The sequence below is a fragment of the Muntiacus reevesi genome, chromosome 9 (assembly GCF_963930625.1).
Source record: "Muntiacus reevesi chromosome 9, mMunRee1.1, whole genome shotgun sequence".
Taxonomy (NCBI): Eukaryota; Metazoa; Chordata; class Mammalia; order Artiodactyla; family Cervidae; genus Muntiacus; species Muntiacus reevesi.
Genome location: NC_089257.1, coordinates 67,851,163 through 67,868,939, shown reverse-complemented (window position 1 = coordinate 67,868,939; position 17,777 = coordinate 67,851,163). Strand labels below are relative to the sequence as shown.

General features: G+C 46.2%; 1 protein-coding gene across 4 annotated transcripts in view; it reads left to right on the top strand.

The window, feature by feature from the left end:
- The window catches only part of NCAM1 (neural cell adhesion molecule 1), a 348,328-nt gene that overhangs the window by 290,165 nt on the left and 40,386 nt on the right, over positions 1-17,777 (top strand). For 3 of the 4 annotated variants that reach the window (XM_065944613.1, XM_065944612.1, XM_065944614.1), the window contains exons 8-13: positions 1,874-2,016; positions 12,682-12,832; positions 13,140-13,324; positions 13,873-13,969; positions 14,251-14,421; positions 16,482-16,613. In XM_065944613.1, the coding sequence (XP_065800685.1) occupies positions 1,874-2,016; positions 12,682-12,832; positions 13,140-13,324; positions 13,873-13,969; positions 14,251-14,421; positions 16,482-16,613 (879 nt within the window). Of the gene's footprint in view, positions 1-1,873; positions 2,017-8,341; positions 8,372-12,681; positions 12,833-13,139; positions 13,325-13,872; positions 13,970-14,250; positions 14,422-16,481; positions 16,614-17,777 lie in introns of all 4 variants that reach the window. The other variant, XM_065944611.1, reaches the window with a different exon arrangement.

Below are 17,777 nucleotides of genomic sequence, written 5' to 3'. Positions count from 1 at the left end.
TGTTAACTGTCCCTGATCTGTCTTCTGCTAACTTTTGCCGCTAGGACAAAGTGCTGTGGGGCAGGACAATATCCACAAACAGTGTCTGGATCACAGTGTCCACATAGCTTTCTTGGGGCTGCCCTCGGACCCCAGACCACCGTGAGAGTTCAGTGACTTAAGTTGTTGGGCTGATTTTTTTTTAACTTTTTAATTTGTGATTTTTAACAGAAAAGAAATGCAACTTTTATTTTACCTCTGTAAAACCTCTTCTTCAACAAAAACACTTAATACTTATCCCATCCAGCATGGGTTGTAAAGCTCCTTGGAAGTTTTGTCGATCAAGATGGACACAGAACCTTCCTGGAGGAATACCTCACTCATGTGGGCTCCATTAAATTTGTTCAAATTTGTGATCATTTGGCCTCATTGAATTAGACGTGCCTTGATGCTAACCTTCAAAAAGGATTTGCTCTAAGCAGGCTGTTAGGACAGATAACCTGTAGGAGAATATTTGAACGATATGGGTCATTTCATATAGAAGTAGATATTTGCTACGGAAGATGCACAGCTCCATCACTGTTTTCTGTTTATTAAAATAGAATCAAGGCCTCAACTTGGAGGATATATAATAGGCAGTAGTTTTATTAGCCTACTTGAAGTTACTGTATGAATTTGAATATAAAGCAAATGCAGTCCTTTCAAAAATTTTCCATACTTTGAATTTATTTATTATGTGTTTATCTAGCCTGGCTTTTTTCTATATTAGTGAAATAAGTTACATTTGGGCAGTGCTGTCTTTTCGATGGAAGGTTTAGTGATTTCAGAGTATAATTGTTTTAAATTGGGAAAATTCAATTTTCTCTAATGTTTTAACATTTAAACTCAGCCGTGAATGCCTGCGCTTTCTTGCGTTACCCAAAACATTTGGAAATGAACTCATCTCAACTCATCTTCTTCCCCAACCACTCCCCAGCCCCCAGAAGGTCACCCACCACATTTCCTTACTCGAGTTAATGCTAGCACAGCTCTCCGAGGTGCTCAGAATCTCCTGAGTCATTTGGTCTCCTCATCCCTCCTTTGGATTCTCCCCATCTCTACTTGCAGTCCGTTCACTTCCACTTCCTGCAAATCTTTCCTTCAGCATCTCTCTGGAAGCTACCCCTTCTCTATTCTCCTAGAGACAATGTTCAGGATCATGTTACATCACATCTGGAGGGGTTCTTCGGCTTCCAGATTGGTTTCTCCACCTTCAGGCTTTCTCCATCTTTAATTTTTCCCAGATTAACCTTCCTCTAATGCAAATGAGCATTCATTCCTCTGACCAAACACCGTGGGGGGGGGCCAGCAGGCACAGGATAAAATTCAAGCCAGCGTTGTCACCAGATGATCAAGACACTCTCTGCCTGGATCCAGTGCTGTCTCCCACTGCTTTGAGGCCCAAGCCCATGGACCCTGGCACTCTGCTCTCTTCCCCACTCTGTCCTCACACGCTCTTGCTTCCTTGCTTTCATTCACATGGCTTTCCACCCTCAGAATGACTGTGTCCCTGCTAAGTTCTACCTCCTGATAATCTCACAACCCAGCTCCAAGGCTGCCTCCTTTTGAAGACTCAGCTGGAGGCAGGCCCATCCTCTGCTCCGGCCTTCGCACCGTTGTGCTTGTTGCTGTCGCCGAACAGGGCGCTGTTGTTACTATTGTCGCTTTGGTGTTGACACATACCTGCTTCATTGTCAGCTCCCCGGGGAGTTCAGCTCCTTATCTTGTGCAGCACCTAGAACAGGGCTTTAGGCTTCATAAGTTAATAACCTCGTTGGATAGGTGCATTTATAATTCAAACCTGGAAAGCTAAAAATACATCAGGTAAACTCACAGAAATGTTCTCTGTTTTCAGCAAAACCCAAAATCACCTACGTAGAGAACCAGACTGCCATGGAACTAGAGGAACAGGTCACTCTTACCTGTGAAGCCTCGGGAGACCCCATTCCCTCAATCACCTGGAGAACATCCACCCGAAACATCAGCAGCGAAGAAAAGGTATAATATCACCCAAGAGATTCAGGGCTGTGGAACTCAGACCTGACCCGGGCTGAGTCTGCTCCATGGCCAGCCCTCTTCAGTGAACCAGAAAATAGGATGTGGTCACTGAAGGTCACCGCCAGGTTCTGTGGGCCCCCTCCTCCCACCTGCCCTGGCTGTGGCCTACTCGGCATCCCCTTGAGATGGAGGAGGCACAGTTCCTTGCATGGATCTGCAGAGGTGTCATGTTAGTGGGTGTGGGTAAGTTAGACATGCCGAGGAGGACGGAAATAGGGATTCTCCAGTGCACAGTTATGGAACTGGGGAGGGACAGGGGGAGCTGAGATCCTGGTGTCCTAGGTGCTATTAGCTTCACCTCAGGAGCACCCAAGGAAGTGTCTCCCAGAACTAATAGGGGTCAGAATGAGCCTATTAATTCTTTTCCTTGTGATGTGTATATTCATGCTCCACATGCACTATGTGCACAAAAGCTTGGTTGCCTTTGTGTCTGCCTGTATTCTCAGTCACGTTTGGGTATCATTTTGTTCTCAAGGCAAAAATAATTAGCAGTTTCTACATGAGGATGATTACACCAGGTTCTGCAAGATAGTCTCTGAGAACCGAAAAACATTGCAGCAACGTTCCTGGCAAATTTAAAGGACTCGCAAGATATAGATTCCAAGCACATGGATTTATAGGTCACCGGAAAGATGTCTTTATTATTGACAATATATGAAAATTGAGGTAACCCCATACTAGGCAGCCTTTTGCTATTGAGTGGGCCTAAAGGCAGGAGGAGGAAGAAGCTTGGTTTTAAAGCAACTTAAACCATCTCATGGCACTTCTCCAATCTCTTTTCATATATCCTGCAGTAATGGGCTTCGTTTTAGTTAGCCACAACTTTGTCACCTATTCAGGAGTAATGGCCATAGCCTTAAAGAACATTTATAATGGATTGCTGATTGACCAGAATGTCAGAAAATGATAGATCATCACTCTTCTGTCTGCATGAGGAAATCCCTAGAGAGAGTAGACTCAAATAAAGCTAAAAAGGGAGAGTGTGAAATTTCAGAGCCAAATTTGGAATTTGCATTTGAGCAACTGATTTCTCTACTACTAATAGAAGACAAAGCTAAATCAAGAGGAACAGAAATTGCTGTTCCAAAAAAAAATCCATTATTTTTTGCAAGTTTTACCTCCAGAGTTGAATTCAGCTTAACCAAAACTCAGCTGAGGAACTGCTAAGTATTTTTGAAACTTGCATATGCTGTTTGATATTGTGAAAACCAACTGAATTAAGTAATGTGGTGTTTACTTGGATACTTTCTTTATCAACATTGGAATTAAACCCTCAGTTCAGATTTTTAACTCCCATCATGTGTGTTACGTGGATTGAATGTACATCTCAGGGCTCCAACCACAGGGCTGCCACTTGGAGGATTTTTCTGTATCAAGTTTGAGAGTAGATTTGTCCAGAATGACCCAGTGTACGTCTCTGACCTAAAGTGAAGGACAGAAATAACATCTACCAGATTAATGATGGTTTTAAATTCTATATCTTTTCTAGGAATAGCTCAGCAGCCAGGCTAGACCAGAAAGGTTATTGTGATTTGTGCCTACCTCAGGTCCTTTAATAGGTAGATACTTCTGGCTTGTACCTGTGAATTCATTTTTACAGAATGAGAACAAAAAGCCAGTTACTAATACACCCTCATACTTCCTAAATATTAAAACCAAACGTGTTCAGCAGAGACCATCTCAAGTCAAGGAGGCTTTGCAAAATTCAGTTATCAGTGTAGATCATTAGTCTCAGTCTGAGAAAGTATTTAAGCCAAGCTACATAGCTTGTGTTGTACTTTCTTTTACTATGGACTGCCTTCTAGTGACGTTACTGAAACCAGAATGAGTCTTCCAAACTGGCCAGTGATGTAACCCCCGATCAGCATATTTGCCTAAATGAGACCCTGTAGAGAAAAGTTGCCATTTCTTTTAGTTATGTATTGACATCAAAACAGCCTGGCAGTCATCTTACATTGGGAGTGGCTAAAACTTTAGAAGACAGAGATGGCCTATTCGTGAGCCAGTTGATCTCCAAATAGTAAATGTTACTTTTATCTGGCAGCCACTCCTCGTTGTCTCCTGCGTCTGAAGTTGCATGATAAATAATTAGGTATCAAGATGATTATCAGAGTCACAGAACTGTAGGAGCCGAGGCAAGCCATTTTCCTTTGCAAGTCAAGATTATGCACTGAGCTAAGAATAGACAGTTGTGTCTACCGGCAAGGGCAGGAGAGCTCCTGAGAAGTAGATCCCATGACCTGCAAGAATCCCAGAAGGTTGGAAGGAAGCCTCCTATGGAGGTTGTCTCGTCTCACTGCCAGAAAGTCCCTCAGCCCCTGCTGGAAGGGCGACAGCGTCAGTCCTCTGCAGGGCAAGAGGTAGCCCCGATGCTCAAGAGGGCTTGCTGCTTCCCAGCCTTGCTGCCACTGGGTCCCTTGCATGGGAACTGCTAACCAGCCCTCCGGTGTTTCTCTAGTCGGTCCTCTGACCCTGTGACACTTCCGGTTATTTTCACTGCTGCTCTTAACTTATGGCCTTCATACCCTTCACCTTTCCGGTCGTCCTGTACTAGAGAGCTTCCCTTCACTAGTGGCCCCTCTCAGTTGGTAGCACCCAGTGCAGCGGTCCTCCTCGCTTATTGCTCGCTTGGTCTGGACACGAACATCATGCAGTCAGCATCACATTAGCCCCTTCGTAGCGTCCTCATTCCATTGTCTCCTATTGAGCTTGTGGTCAGCTAAAAGACCCAGCTCGTTTTGGTATGAACTGCATTTAAGCCACATATCCCCTGTCCTGTCCTGATGCAATTGATTGCCTAACCGATAATGCTGAATTTTATATTTATTTCTATTAAACATTGTTTTGTTTGTTGCAACCCAGTATTTTTCAACGGGGGTCAGGATGACAGTCTGGGAAGACTTTCTTCACTGAGACTGTCCTGTGCATTGTAAGATATTTAGCAACACTGCTCTTTTCCCTTTAAATGTTAGTAACCACCTCTAATCATTCTGATTACCAAAAAGTCACATAAACACTCCTTGGCTTGAGAATGACCATTTTAGTCCATCTTGCTGACCAGTCGGGACTGGTTTTCATCAGAACTGTCCTTAGAGGTCTTTGGGTCCACAGTATTTCAGCCAGTGGGGGCTCCCTCTTTCATTTGTGTGTATTAAAAGCAATGCGGTCTAACAGTCAGTGATGACCCAGATCTAAGTCCAAGCCCCAAGGGCAGGTATTTCAGCCTTCCCCATAAAACTGCTGTCCAGCGTCTGTATTAGCTGTTGCTTCTAACCTTGTATGAATACTTATTTGAAATATCTTTGTCCAAGTCCTTGATAACAATATCGACTGGGACAAAATCAAGTACTGAGCCCTTAGAATGCCACCAGGGATCAATGGCTCAGAGGTAGAGGGCATAATGCCATGGTGCTGTCTAATGATCCTGATGACTTTCTTGGGAGGCTCAACGCTTCCTTTAATAAAGTTAGTGACAGTAGACACTGATTAAGTACAACTTTCTCTTTTGCTTCACTGCTTCACTAGTTGAGTCTTGTATATATCCTTTTTAAGAGGAGGGAGAGCAAAAGCTCTCAACCATGGAATTGTGGTGACTTTCTAATGGAATACTGATGTTCTTCATTCAAAAAAGATGAGAAAAAAAGCAAAAAAAAAGTACAGTGAACCCAAAAGTCACATCATATCTGTGATAATGTCTAGCTTTAGTCCAATCGCTCATTTCAGATTGATTATAATCAATCTGTTAGGCTTTAATTAGTTAAGTTGGTGTCACTCAACAACTGATAATAGCTAGGCTAAGGTTGGGGCACTAAGATCATTAGGGAAGATCATCTGTCTGAAAGTTAATCCATTTCTTAGTGGTCACTAATATGTTGGCCAAAATTTTTGAACCTTGTGATGGGTCAGTTTGATCTCTGTGTATGGAGGTCATTGTGATACCAAGAAGGTTTGTGCATCCACATCATTTTATTACTCATCCTATTCAGATTCATTTTTTAAATTGCCAGGTATTTTAAAGACTCACAATAAGTGGCACTAAAGTCCAGGTACTATTTATTTACTGAATGAGACCCCTAGATGGTGATTTGCATCCTCTCTCCCTGACAGAACAGTCCATTGTCTGCTCATTTGAAAATCTCTAGGCCTTTGAAGAGACTGAGAAAGAAAGGCTAGTAAAACCTTAATGTCTAAGGAGAAGGAGAGGCACAAAGTGTTGAGATCAGAAGAGACAGAAATAAGTAAAGGGCATTTCATGAACCTTGTATCTTGAGTTGACAGAGTATCCTACAAAAAAGAGAAACCTTTTGAAACTCTGGATTCCTTGGAGACTGAGGTCTTTTCATCAGGAAGAACTCCTCATTCAGTACAAACCAGGTGCTTGCTCTTAAACGCTGGATAAGGTGCCTGCATTGAGCAGTTAGAGTCTTTTATCTAGGACGTGGACAAAAGTCTAACAGGGAAAGCCTAGGATAAGTGTCATCACTCCACTTTAGTTTGTATACATATTCCTACAGACTTGTGTGTAACATCATGAAACATGCAATGTTAAAAGCACCTGGAACTAACAATTTTCGAAAAGCTAATCATATTCCAATTTGTAAGTATATATTTGCATACCAGCTTATTTTAAAGTGGGCTACATGCCTTCGCCAAATAATCAGGGTCAAGATGATCCTATCTGCTCTGTCACTGGTGCTGTTCGTCAGGACCTGGACTGATGTCCTTACCAAGTCCCCTTCCAGGAGGTGTGCTTTAGCCACTTAGAGAACTACCTCTGCTTTTCCCAACTAGGCTTGCCAGATTTTTTTTTTTTTTAAGTACAAGTGTGTCCCAGGTAAACAATGCATGGGGATCTACTTTTGCTAGATGTTTTACATTTTAAACACTATACTAAAAATTAAAGAATTAGTCTTTGTTCATCTGAAATTCTATTCTAAGAAAAAAAAAGATTTATCTTATTATCCGACCAAACACACAGGTGGAAGTTCAGGCTACTAGAAGCATTGTGTTACTAGCATCCATTTATTCTAAAAGCCACAAAACCACCACAGTGAGTTGAGAAAGACGCAGGACGAATCAAATCTGAGAAGCAAACAACTCATATGATGGAGGCCCTGAAACCAGTCTTGATTCGTGCGGCCCTGGCACGTGGCACACAAGCTTCTAAGCGATGTGGATACGGCAGCCACGTGTGACATGTCTGCCTGCTGTTGCTCTGGTCCATGCGTGTTCCTGTTTCTCACTGCCATCCTGTGGCATCATCCATATCCCTCATTTCTCATGAAAGCTCCTTGCATTTAGTAGACTCTCCTTGCATTTAGTAGACTCTTACTAAATGTTTGCTAACTCATTCTCATTCCTGGGATTGCATTGCTGTGTCTCTGGTGTCTCTTCTGTCCTTTTTCCATCTGAACCTCAGGGACAGTCAGGCAGTCAACAACATCAGGTATGATGTTTTTGACTCCCATCGTGAAATCAGAAAAGCTGCAAGCAGAGTAGATTCCCCAGTGCTGGATAAATAAAAAATCTTGATGTGGGTAGGAAAATACCCAAACCCCGCAGTGTCCCTGGGTTGGCTCACTCCTTTGTGAATGCCATGTTTGATGAAGATGCTTAAACCTGCATGTGATCCCTCTGCCTTTAAGAACCAACTGGAACCTACCACAGCACTCAGAGTTCGATATCCTCAAAGCATCCTGCCCCGTAGTCTTAAGAGCATTCTTCTCATTCCTAAATATACCCACTCTGTTCCTTTCTTCATTCCTTTTTTTTTTTTAATAAAAATTTGATTTTTGATAGTATGCATGCAGAGTTACAAAATGCATGAGCACAAAATAATAAATGAATGATAAGCTGTCCAATCAAATCCAAAGGAGGAAACCTACTCTACAAGTATCTCTGTATTGTGTGGTTAGAGCTAGCAGTGTCACCTGCTAGCATGAGGAATATTCAAGGTATTTGGGAATAGGAGCAGTCTAATATGTCAGCTGATAGCCATATGTATGTCTTCCAAAGATTAAGAGAGGCTTTGCCTGTGAATTGTACACCTTAATGTGCATAAGGGGGGCAGAAAAGCTGAGCATAAGCTAAATCCTAAGTTAAATTGGTCTGTGAACACACCATTGAAAGTGGGCCTTGGAAAAAGCTCTGAATTGAAAAGAAACTGCATGTGCACGGAATGCAGTGGGATACATCAGTTCTCTAAAGCAACATATTGTAAAATTTTACTGCTTTCTTGTTGTGTTTTATATCTTGTTCTCTCCAGGCTTCGTGGACTCGACCAGAGAAGCAAGAGGTATAGCTTACCTGACCACTAGTCAGTCTTTAGTTTTGCAAGCACTACAGTTTAACTCACCATTGCAGTTTAATAACCAGACACGCTAGAACTAACTAGTAATTTAGTTTGATTAAAGAATAGGTCCATAGTGGTAGATGCTACTTAGCAATAGTGTCATTGCAGGATGAGCAAGCAAGGTGTGTTGGGAGTGGATGAGCAAGTCTTTGTTATTTCCTAAGACTGGATCTTATTCTCTTGCTGGTGCTGATAAAATCACACCCAGGTAATTAGAGAAATAAATGGCCCCAATTCCCATGCCAGGCATTTTGAAATGATGAAATTTTTTGACTCTCACCTGGTTGATGTGGCTTTGGATCATAAAGTCACAGAGTTTAGTGATCTAAAAACCCACTCAGCCCTTACCTTTCCAGCTCAACTCATCTTGTTGCTCGCTTATTTTATCATGATTGGTCTTGGTAAATTACCACATCACATTTCATCTCGAAGCAATGCAAATGACATCTCTCATTGGTTTTCCCAAATTGCTAAACACATCTATGTTACTTTTATAGAGCATTAAATTTATGAGATTAGAATGATGTGTCACAGATGATTCTGTGTGTGTGTGGGTGTATGTGTGTGTTTAAGTCAGTAGCATATTTAGCCTTTGAAATTTCTCTGACTACTTGCTTCCATTTGGGCAATGTGGGACTTAGTTTGAAAACTGAGGTTAAATATTAATCTTTAGATTGTAATTGCTACACACCCAAGACCCTACTTAGGATTATGTCTACCATTCTTGACCTGCTTTGTGTGATTAAGTGACAGAATTGAAATCAAAACCAGTATGCTTTAGATGAAGTTCAAAAATCTAATCTGTAAAATATAAAGGAGCCTTTTCTCTAGATGGAACTTAGATATTGTGTAATACCATAAATGTGGAATATGGCAATCCTGTGGACTATATTTTAATTGGGTAAACCCATCCCCCTAGTCTCTCAGAAATGATAATTATTCAGAACACATAACTCATGTGTTCAGGTCATGGCTATAAATGTTTAATGCCGTTTAATATTTAAAAGTTGACTGCCTGTCCCCAGGCACTGATGGTAGTTTCTGCAGCCTGCTGTCATTGAATCTAGTTCATTATAAGCCCCCTTTGTATCATCCCTTCCTCCTCAGCGTAGGGACTATAGTTAGGTGCACAGGCTTACTGAAACACTTTCCTCCTGCAGCCCAGAGGTGCTGTCACAGGCTGGGTGCTTTATTGCCCAGAAGTCACAGGCTCATTAGGATTGGGGATAGGAGAAAAGAAGGGTTCATTATCAGCCCCTCCTGAACCTCTTCCCCTCTCATTCCTCTTGGCCTTGCACATCTTCCCCTGTCATTCAGATTTAGACCCAGCTAGAGGAGGAGCTGAGATTTATCAGGGAGCATTAAGGAGATGTTGAGAGGATTGCTATTAGTAGTGGAAGTAATTGGTTTACTCCTAGGAAAGCAGACACCTCACTCCCTTTTGCCAAAGTGTCCTTATCTTAAGTTATCTCGCTCTGGACATAATTGACTTTCAAGTGAGTTCTGCCCGCTGGGGCTTAGAAACTCCATTCCTTTCTATTTGTCTCAGTCAGGAATGAAGACCACGAATCCAGATGAGCTCGAAAGAAGGCTTGGGTTGTGACCAATTTCACTCTGTAAGCTCTGGAAAGCCTTAGGACTTCTCCCGGCAAGAAGAGAGACAAAAATGTTTTGATGAGAAGAGCAATTATAATTGCCCTTAAGGATTTTTTTGCAAAACAGGGTCTTCTTGCCATAATGATCTTTTCATTCATGCCCAGTTTATCTAGTTCCTTCTTGAATCTGGACCATCAGCCTGCATGACGTCTGGTCTGGATGGCTTGGAGGGGGCACTGTCTGACTCTGGCCTGGTGCCAGAGTAAATCATTTCAGAGGGAAATAGTCCAATCACCCTGGAGTCTGTCTGCGCCCCCTCGGAGGGAAGAACTGGGTATCTGGCAAGTAATCCTGTCATCAATCCTGTCTTGAGCCACCACAAAACTATAGTTCCCTGTGGAAGGCCGCCTGCTGCTCTGTTGACATCATTCAGTGAGAAAATTTTCCAGAGAGAAATTTAGATAGGCCTGATAAAAGGGGGGGGGGGGGGGGGAATAGGACTGTCAGTGCAGTCATTTCTCTCTGACCATTTTCTAGATTATTCTGAGTAAAAACTGCTCATGTCCCCCTTTGTGCTTGCTTGTTGATGTCCTTCTCTTAGCTACATGACATTTCTTTGCATCTTCTGCTGCTACTTCCTTCCTTATGGAAATGTCCTCTTGACTTTGGAAAGATTCCGGTCAGTTTTCCTTATTTGTGGTGGTGGCCCAAGGACAAGTCCTGGGTATGTGACAAAAAATTATAGAGTTCAGCTTCTGGCTGGCGTTACTGTTGGCTGAGCCTGTGTTCTCACTCTTCTATCTTTTGGGGAAATAGGAATGATGAGCAGGTCAGGTCAGCCCTCATAGATTCTGCAGGGATGACCTCACACTCCGGATGCCATAAGTTTAGGTGATGGGTCAAGATTTTGTTTGGCACGTGAAAACCACCACTGCCATGGATCCTGTCAGCCCACTTGAAAAGGGTTTTCAGGAGCCAGTATCTTTAACAGACCAGATGTCTCTGATTTTCTAGGCAGGCCCTCTACCCCAGCCCATGTCAGCTCACATTCGTGTGCATATCCTCTAGGGTGCACCTTCTCAACCAATCAGCCTACCTGGGGCTGATCACATGCCACCTGGGGGCAGAGAACTGAGGCATCTGGGCATTCCTGTCGGAGAGGAGTGGCCCTCGCTGCTGCAGGTGGGGATGGTGTTGCTCAGCTCTGCTGTCTCTTTGCTGGCAGTTGTGTTCCAGCTTCTGGATATGAACTGCGATGGGGCTTACATGACTGGAATAGACTAGCTCTACCAGGGGTGCTGGGCTTCCCCGGCGGCTCAGACAGTAGAGAATCCGCCTGCAGTGCAAGAGACCTGGGTTCTATCCCTGGGTCGGGAAGATCCCCGGAGGAGGGCATGGCCACCCACTCCAGTGTTCTTGCCTGGAGAATCTTCATGGACAGAGGAGCCTGGTGGGCTACAGTCCATAGGGTTACAAAGAATCGGATGTGACTGATTGGCTAAATACCAGGGATGACAGAGGGACTTCTTGTGGTAGATCTGAGGCTACAGTTAAGGCCAATGGTGTCTTGCTTTTGAACTCCCCAAACTGGCCTGCTTTATGATTTTTCAGTACTGGATTTCGGGCTTCCAAACCGGCAGCTCAAAGGAACCTGAAGGCAGGTATTCTCTAGTTCTTTAAAAGCATGACCTCATGGGATGACAGATGCTATAGGCAGAGCACTCACATGCCCCTGTCTGTGGAATACCACGCAGTGGACATAAAAGTGTGGCCCAGCCCATGAGAAGCTAGACTCCTTCTTCAGATGACCCCCTTTCTTGAGGATCTGAACTCAGATCACATGCCCAGATTCTTCCTAGACCAGCAACCATTTTACTTAAGAGTGTAAAGGGGAAACCCCTAGGAAATATTCCAGTACCCATTGCCCCGGGCTCATATGCTGATTGCCTGTTTGACCAGTTCTTGTAATTCCAAAGACTCAGGAAGACAGTTCTAGTGTCACGGGCTAAAACATGGTGGTTGTGGTGTCTAGGATCCTACATATGCCTGGGAATCTCTGTACCACCATCCGGGAAAGGGGACACCGTTCCCCTCACTTCCAGTGTGACAGCTCCTGAGCTCTGGATTGTTAGACTTTTTTGGAATGAAATTGTTCTAGTTTTAAGCATTCAAGAAAATGAGGCATCTGCAGAAAGATGACTTTCTTGTATCATTTCTTTCATTTGGCACATTCAGATTTCCCATTAAGTGTGCACGCACCAGGGAACCAGCAGATAGGCGGGAAGGAAAGGATGGGAGTGCAGGTTTTCCAGAACCTCATGAGGTGAGGCTGTTGCAGCTGCAATGCCTGCTGGCCAGACTTTGGCTTCCATTTCAGGTATGCCAAGCCAAGCTGTCTGGGGGCCTCGGTTGTCCTTCCCAAGCCAGTCTTGGCACACAGGCTAGGCCGCTTGGATAAACTGAGACCCATTTTTCTGTTTGGGATGCACCCAAGTTCCCATGGTGCTCTCTGGAGCCTTGCTGCCACAAGTTGGTACCTAAAGCAAGACCTAGACGTTGCCCAGAGAGGGGAGAGCTGTGAGGCTGGTCACTGGCAGCGATGCCTGGTCTCAGCCCCGCCCACCTCAGCCCCTGACGCTGCCCCTCCCCTCCGGCAGACCCTGGACGGGCACATGGTGGTGCGCAGCCACGCTCGCGTGTCGTCCCTGACCCTGAAGAGCATCCAGTACACCGACGCCGGGGAATACGTCTGCACCGCCAGCAACACCATCGGCCAGGACTCCCAGTCCATGTACCTCGAAGTGCAATGTGAGGAGAACGGCGGGAGGCCGCGGGGCAGGGGGGTTTGCACAGGGTCGGGGTGACAGACCTGTCCTGCGGCAGTAGGCCCTAGGTCGTCCCAAAGCTGTGTCTCCAAGGGACCCCCCCTCACCATCCTCAGACTTACAGGGCTGCGTGTCTCCCCACGCAGCTCGTGGGAAAAGCCCCGATCCCCGCCTTCCCCCAGCGTCAGATTGGCTTCAAGGCTCGCCCGCCACCCCAGGGCCGGGAGCCAGAGTGTGGGGGACTCCGCGATCACGGCGGGCTTCCTGAGAGCCGCTGTCCTTCTTTGCAGATGCCCCCAAGCTGCAGGGCCCTGTGGCTGTGTACACGTGGGAGGGGAACCAGGTGAACATCACCTGCGAGGTGTTTGCCTACCCCAGTGCCACTATCTCCTGGTTCCGCGACGGTCAGCTGCTGCCCAGCTCCAACTACAGCAACATCAAGATCTACAACACCCCATCCGCCAGCTACCTGGAGGTGAGGCGGTGTGGGGGCGGGGCGTGGTGCAGGAGGCGGGGTCTGAGCGCACAGGCTCGGGATGCAGCTAGCATCCTCTCCCTCGCTCCTCTGACTCATCCTAAGCAGTGGAGCCATTGGTCAGGGAAGAAAGCCGGCCTCAGCCTGCCCCTTGCTCTCGAGGAGCCAGATCAGGGCCTGGAGGGGAGCAGAGTGTTCCTTCCTCATGAGCCCCTTTTCTTTTTTTTTTTTCTTTTTTATTGAAATATAGTTGATTTGCAATGTTGCGCCCATCTCTGCTGGTCAGCATCATGACTCAGTTATACACAGAGATGCATTCTTCTTTATTATCGTCTTTCCCGTTGTAGTTTATCCCAGAAAGTTGGATGTCAGTCCCTGTGCTATATTGTAGGACCTTGTCATTTATCCATTCTGTGTGTGATAGTTTGCATCTACCAACTCTATGAGTTGGAGCTTTCCTGATTCTATTCTTAGTTCAGTAAATAAGGATCTGAGGTTGTGGCCATTCCGGTGGACACTTTTAACCCAAGAGCTCTTTCTCTCTAAAGGTGACCCCAGACTCTGAAAATGATTTTGGAAACTATAACTGCACTGCAGTGAATCGCATTGGACAGGAGTCTTTGGAATTCATCCTTGTCCAAGCAGGTGAGCACCCCTTGCAGCTACACCACCCTCACCCAGGCTGGTCCATTTCATGACCTTCTATGATGACAGAAAGTGGGGAGAAGGGGAGTAAGGGTCAGCAACCAAAGGGCAAGGAGGCTGAGAGCTAAGGAGCTGGACATGGGGTATGTTGGGAGAGAATTATATGGTGGGGTAGACCAGGAGATTCATGGGAGTTAAATGAGAGTCATGTTTCGTGATTGGAAGTTGCGTCCTGGGCCAAATCCAGCTGACCTGGGTCTCCATCTGTGTCCTCCTCACAGACACCCCATCCTCACCGTCCATCGACCAGGTGGAGCCATACTCTAGCACAGCACAGGTGCAGTTTGATGAGCCAGAGGCCACAGGCGGGGTGCCCATCCTCAAATACAAAGCAGAGTGGAGAGCGATGGGAGAGGAGGTGTGGCACTCCAAGTGGTATGATGCCAAGGAAGGTAAGTTCCAGAGTCGGGGTTTACTCGAGAATGATGTCTCTGGACACACACACTCACCCCTTGAGTTCACTGGATCCTGGCTTCTGACGTGACACCCCCCTTGCTGGGGAATGCCAGATGCCACCGCCTGCCATCCCGTTGTCCCGGTGCTGCGACGCCGTCACTGGCCCCCAGCCTTGGGGTGTGGCCACGTCTCATGCGGGGCTGTTGGCCTGCTGCCACCCCGGCATTTCAGAACCTGGTTCTCGTGACCCTGCCAGGCTGGGTGAGGCCGGCTCAGCTGCTTTCCAAGCAGAAGCCCCGCTTAAGTCCTGAGCACGACCCAGAGGAGTCCTGGCTACCCTGCTCTGCATATTTGGGTTCCATGTGCTTCAGGTTCTCTGCTGTCACCCATCCGGTCCTGCTTGGGTATGTTCAGGGATCGCCATATAATTATGACGTTAACCTAATAAGCAGAGCCGGAGAGACAGCTCTTTTAAATCAATTCTATGATATATTTCCAAAGATTTGAAAAATGACCCTTGGATGACTGCAGTTTGAAATTTCTGAGCTCAGCTCATCTTGCCCTAAGGACTGAATGTGTTTACGTCTGACTCTCCCTTTGAGGTTTAATTGGAATAACTCAGTGAAGTAAGTTTTGTTTCCGTAGCAATTTTTAATCCCAGATATGAGGGTAGAGCTGAGAATGGATTGGATTAGGATGCAGTATCACAGAAATTCAGAGCTATCTTCCAACTCAGTTTTACTGAGAACTCATCCTTCCAGGAAGCTCCCATCACTCCAGCTTTGGGGAGGGTTAGGAGGACTTTCTGCGTAATCAGGATTAAAACTAGAAGAAAATCATCCTTCACCTCCCTGACATCTCCCTGAAACCTCATAATGACTTTGTGGCAAGTTAATCCCATGTCCAACAGACTTTTCGTTTCCTAGTTAACTTTTTTAATGTAGTAAAATGTATATGACATGAGCTTCCCAGCTGGCATTAGTGGTAAAGAATCCATCTGCCAATGCAAGAGACATAAGAGACTTGGGTTCAATCCCTGGGTCAGAGAGATCCCCTGGAAGAGGAAATGACAACCCACTCCAGTATTCTTGCCTGGAGAGTCCCATGGACACAGGAGCCTGGTGGGCTACAGTCTGTGGGGTAGCAAAATTCCGACGTGACTGAGTGAGTACCATATATAACATACAAAGTATTATTTTAACCATTTTTTAGTGTCCACAGGTCAGTGGCGTTAAATTGTTATACAGTCACCACTGTCCATCTCCAGGACTTTTTCATCCTAAAGTCAATACCCATTAAATAACAACTCCCCATTCCCTCCTGCCCCAGCCCCTGGCAGTCACCCTTCTACTTTCTATAGAGTTGACTCTTGTTGTTGTTGTTGTTTAGTCTCCGAGTCATGTCTGAGTCTTTTGCAACCCCGTGGACTGTAGTCCACCAGGCTTCTCTGTCCATGGGATTTCCCAGGCAAGAATACTGGAGTGAGTTGCCATTTCCTCCTCCAGGGGATCTTCCTGACCCAGGGATCAGACCTGCATCTCCTGCTTCTGCATTGGCAGACGATTCTTTACCACTGAGTCACCATGGAAGCCCATAGTTGACTATTAATAGTCTCTATGTAGTTGACTGTTCTAGGTACTTCATATAAGTGGAATAATACAGTATTTGTCCTTTTGTATCTGTCCTGTTTCAGCTAGTATGATGTCCTCAAGGTTCAGCCCTGTTGCAGTGCGTCAGAATGTCATGCCTTTTTAAAACTGGATAATATTCCATTGCATGGAAGACCACGTTCTGTTTATGCATTCATCTGTCAGGGGACATTTGGGTTGCTTCCACAGTTCAGCTGTTGTAAGCAAGACGGCTGTGAACGTTTGTACAAATCTCTATTCCAGTCCCTGCTTTCAGTCCTCTGGTACGTGTTTCCAGAACTGGAAGTGCTGGATCAAATCCTACCTTTAATAGCAGACGGATTTGCTATATTGTTTTCCACAGTGGCTGCGCTGTTTCACCAATAGGCTTTCCCCCCTTTGTGACCCTTTTCGTGTTCTCACAACAGCCAGCATGGAGGGCATCGTCACCATCGTGGGCCTCAAGCCTGAGACGACATATGCAGTCCGGCTGGCGGCCCTCAACGGCAAGGGCCTGGGCGAGATCAGCGCCGCCTCCGAGTTCAAGACGCAGCCAGTCCGTAAGTACAGCCCGCTGCCCGGCTCGTCCCCGTGGGGTGGGGGGGACCCATCCAGCGTTCAGATGACAGCTTTTTGTCTTTACAGGTCCCTCTGCTCACGGTGGTCCCACCTCCTAGTTCTCTGGCCCTCAGTGGCGGCCCATACCACACCCTCTGTCCTCACTTTCTCAAAGGGCTTGGTGACACAGTCTAATAGCTGGTCCAGCTTGTTAGAGGAGCAGCCGGGGGAGAAAACCACACACGCGTGTTATTAGAGGCACCGAGGAGGCTCAGGGCAGCGCGGTGGAGACAGATTTTGGAGATTTACCCTTTGTCACAAGGGCCCTAGGGTCTTCCGCGGTGGCTCTGTGGTAAAGAATCCGCCTGCCAGTGCAGAAGACTTGGGCTCAGTCCTTGGGTCAGGAAGATCCCCTGGAGAAGGGAATGGCAACCCACTCCAGTACTCTTGCCTGGAAAATCCCATAGACAAAGGAGCCTGGTGGGCTACAGTCCATGGAGTTGCAAAGAGTCAGACACCACTGAGCATCTGAGCGCACACCCATGCACACACACACACACACTCACACGGGCTCTAAGCACCTGGTGACTTGAAGGAAGACAGTAAAGGCAGAGATGGTTGGCATAATTAGTTGTGAGGTTTTAATGAAGCAGAGATATCCAGTTACAGGGAAACAGAGCCTGATGTAGGATAAATGAGCAGGAGCAAAACCCCAACAAAATAAAGAGGGGAAAAATGGCCTCTGTCGTTCCTACCCCTCCTCCTTTTCAGGAGCACTGTTGGGGTCTACTTGGTCACAGCCTCTTACAGGAGTCCCTTCTTCCTGATCCCATTCAGGGTTGCAGTTCTGTTTTCCTCCATTGCCCCCTCTTTCCTTAAGCCAAGCCTGCCATGCTTTTCCCTCCCTCCCCACACATAGCCAAGCTCTGGGTGAGCCCTGGTCTAGGTCAGTCCCTCCACAGATGCAGTTCCTCCCCAGGGAGGATGATGAGCCCATCCAGGTGAAGAAGATGCTATAGCAAGACTCCCCCAGCGCTCACAGAGCTCCCTGGGCCCCCCTCTGACTCCTGAGGTCAAAAGGCATATGGGAGAATCCTCCACTTTCTTCCCTATGGGGTCAGGGGCCTGCAGAGTGATCCCCCTGCCTCTTTGCAGAAGTAGAGAGC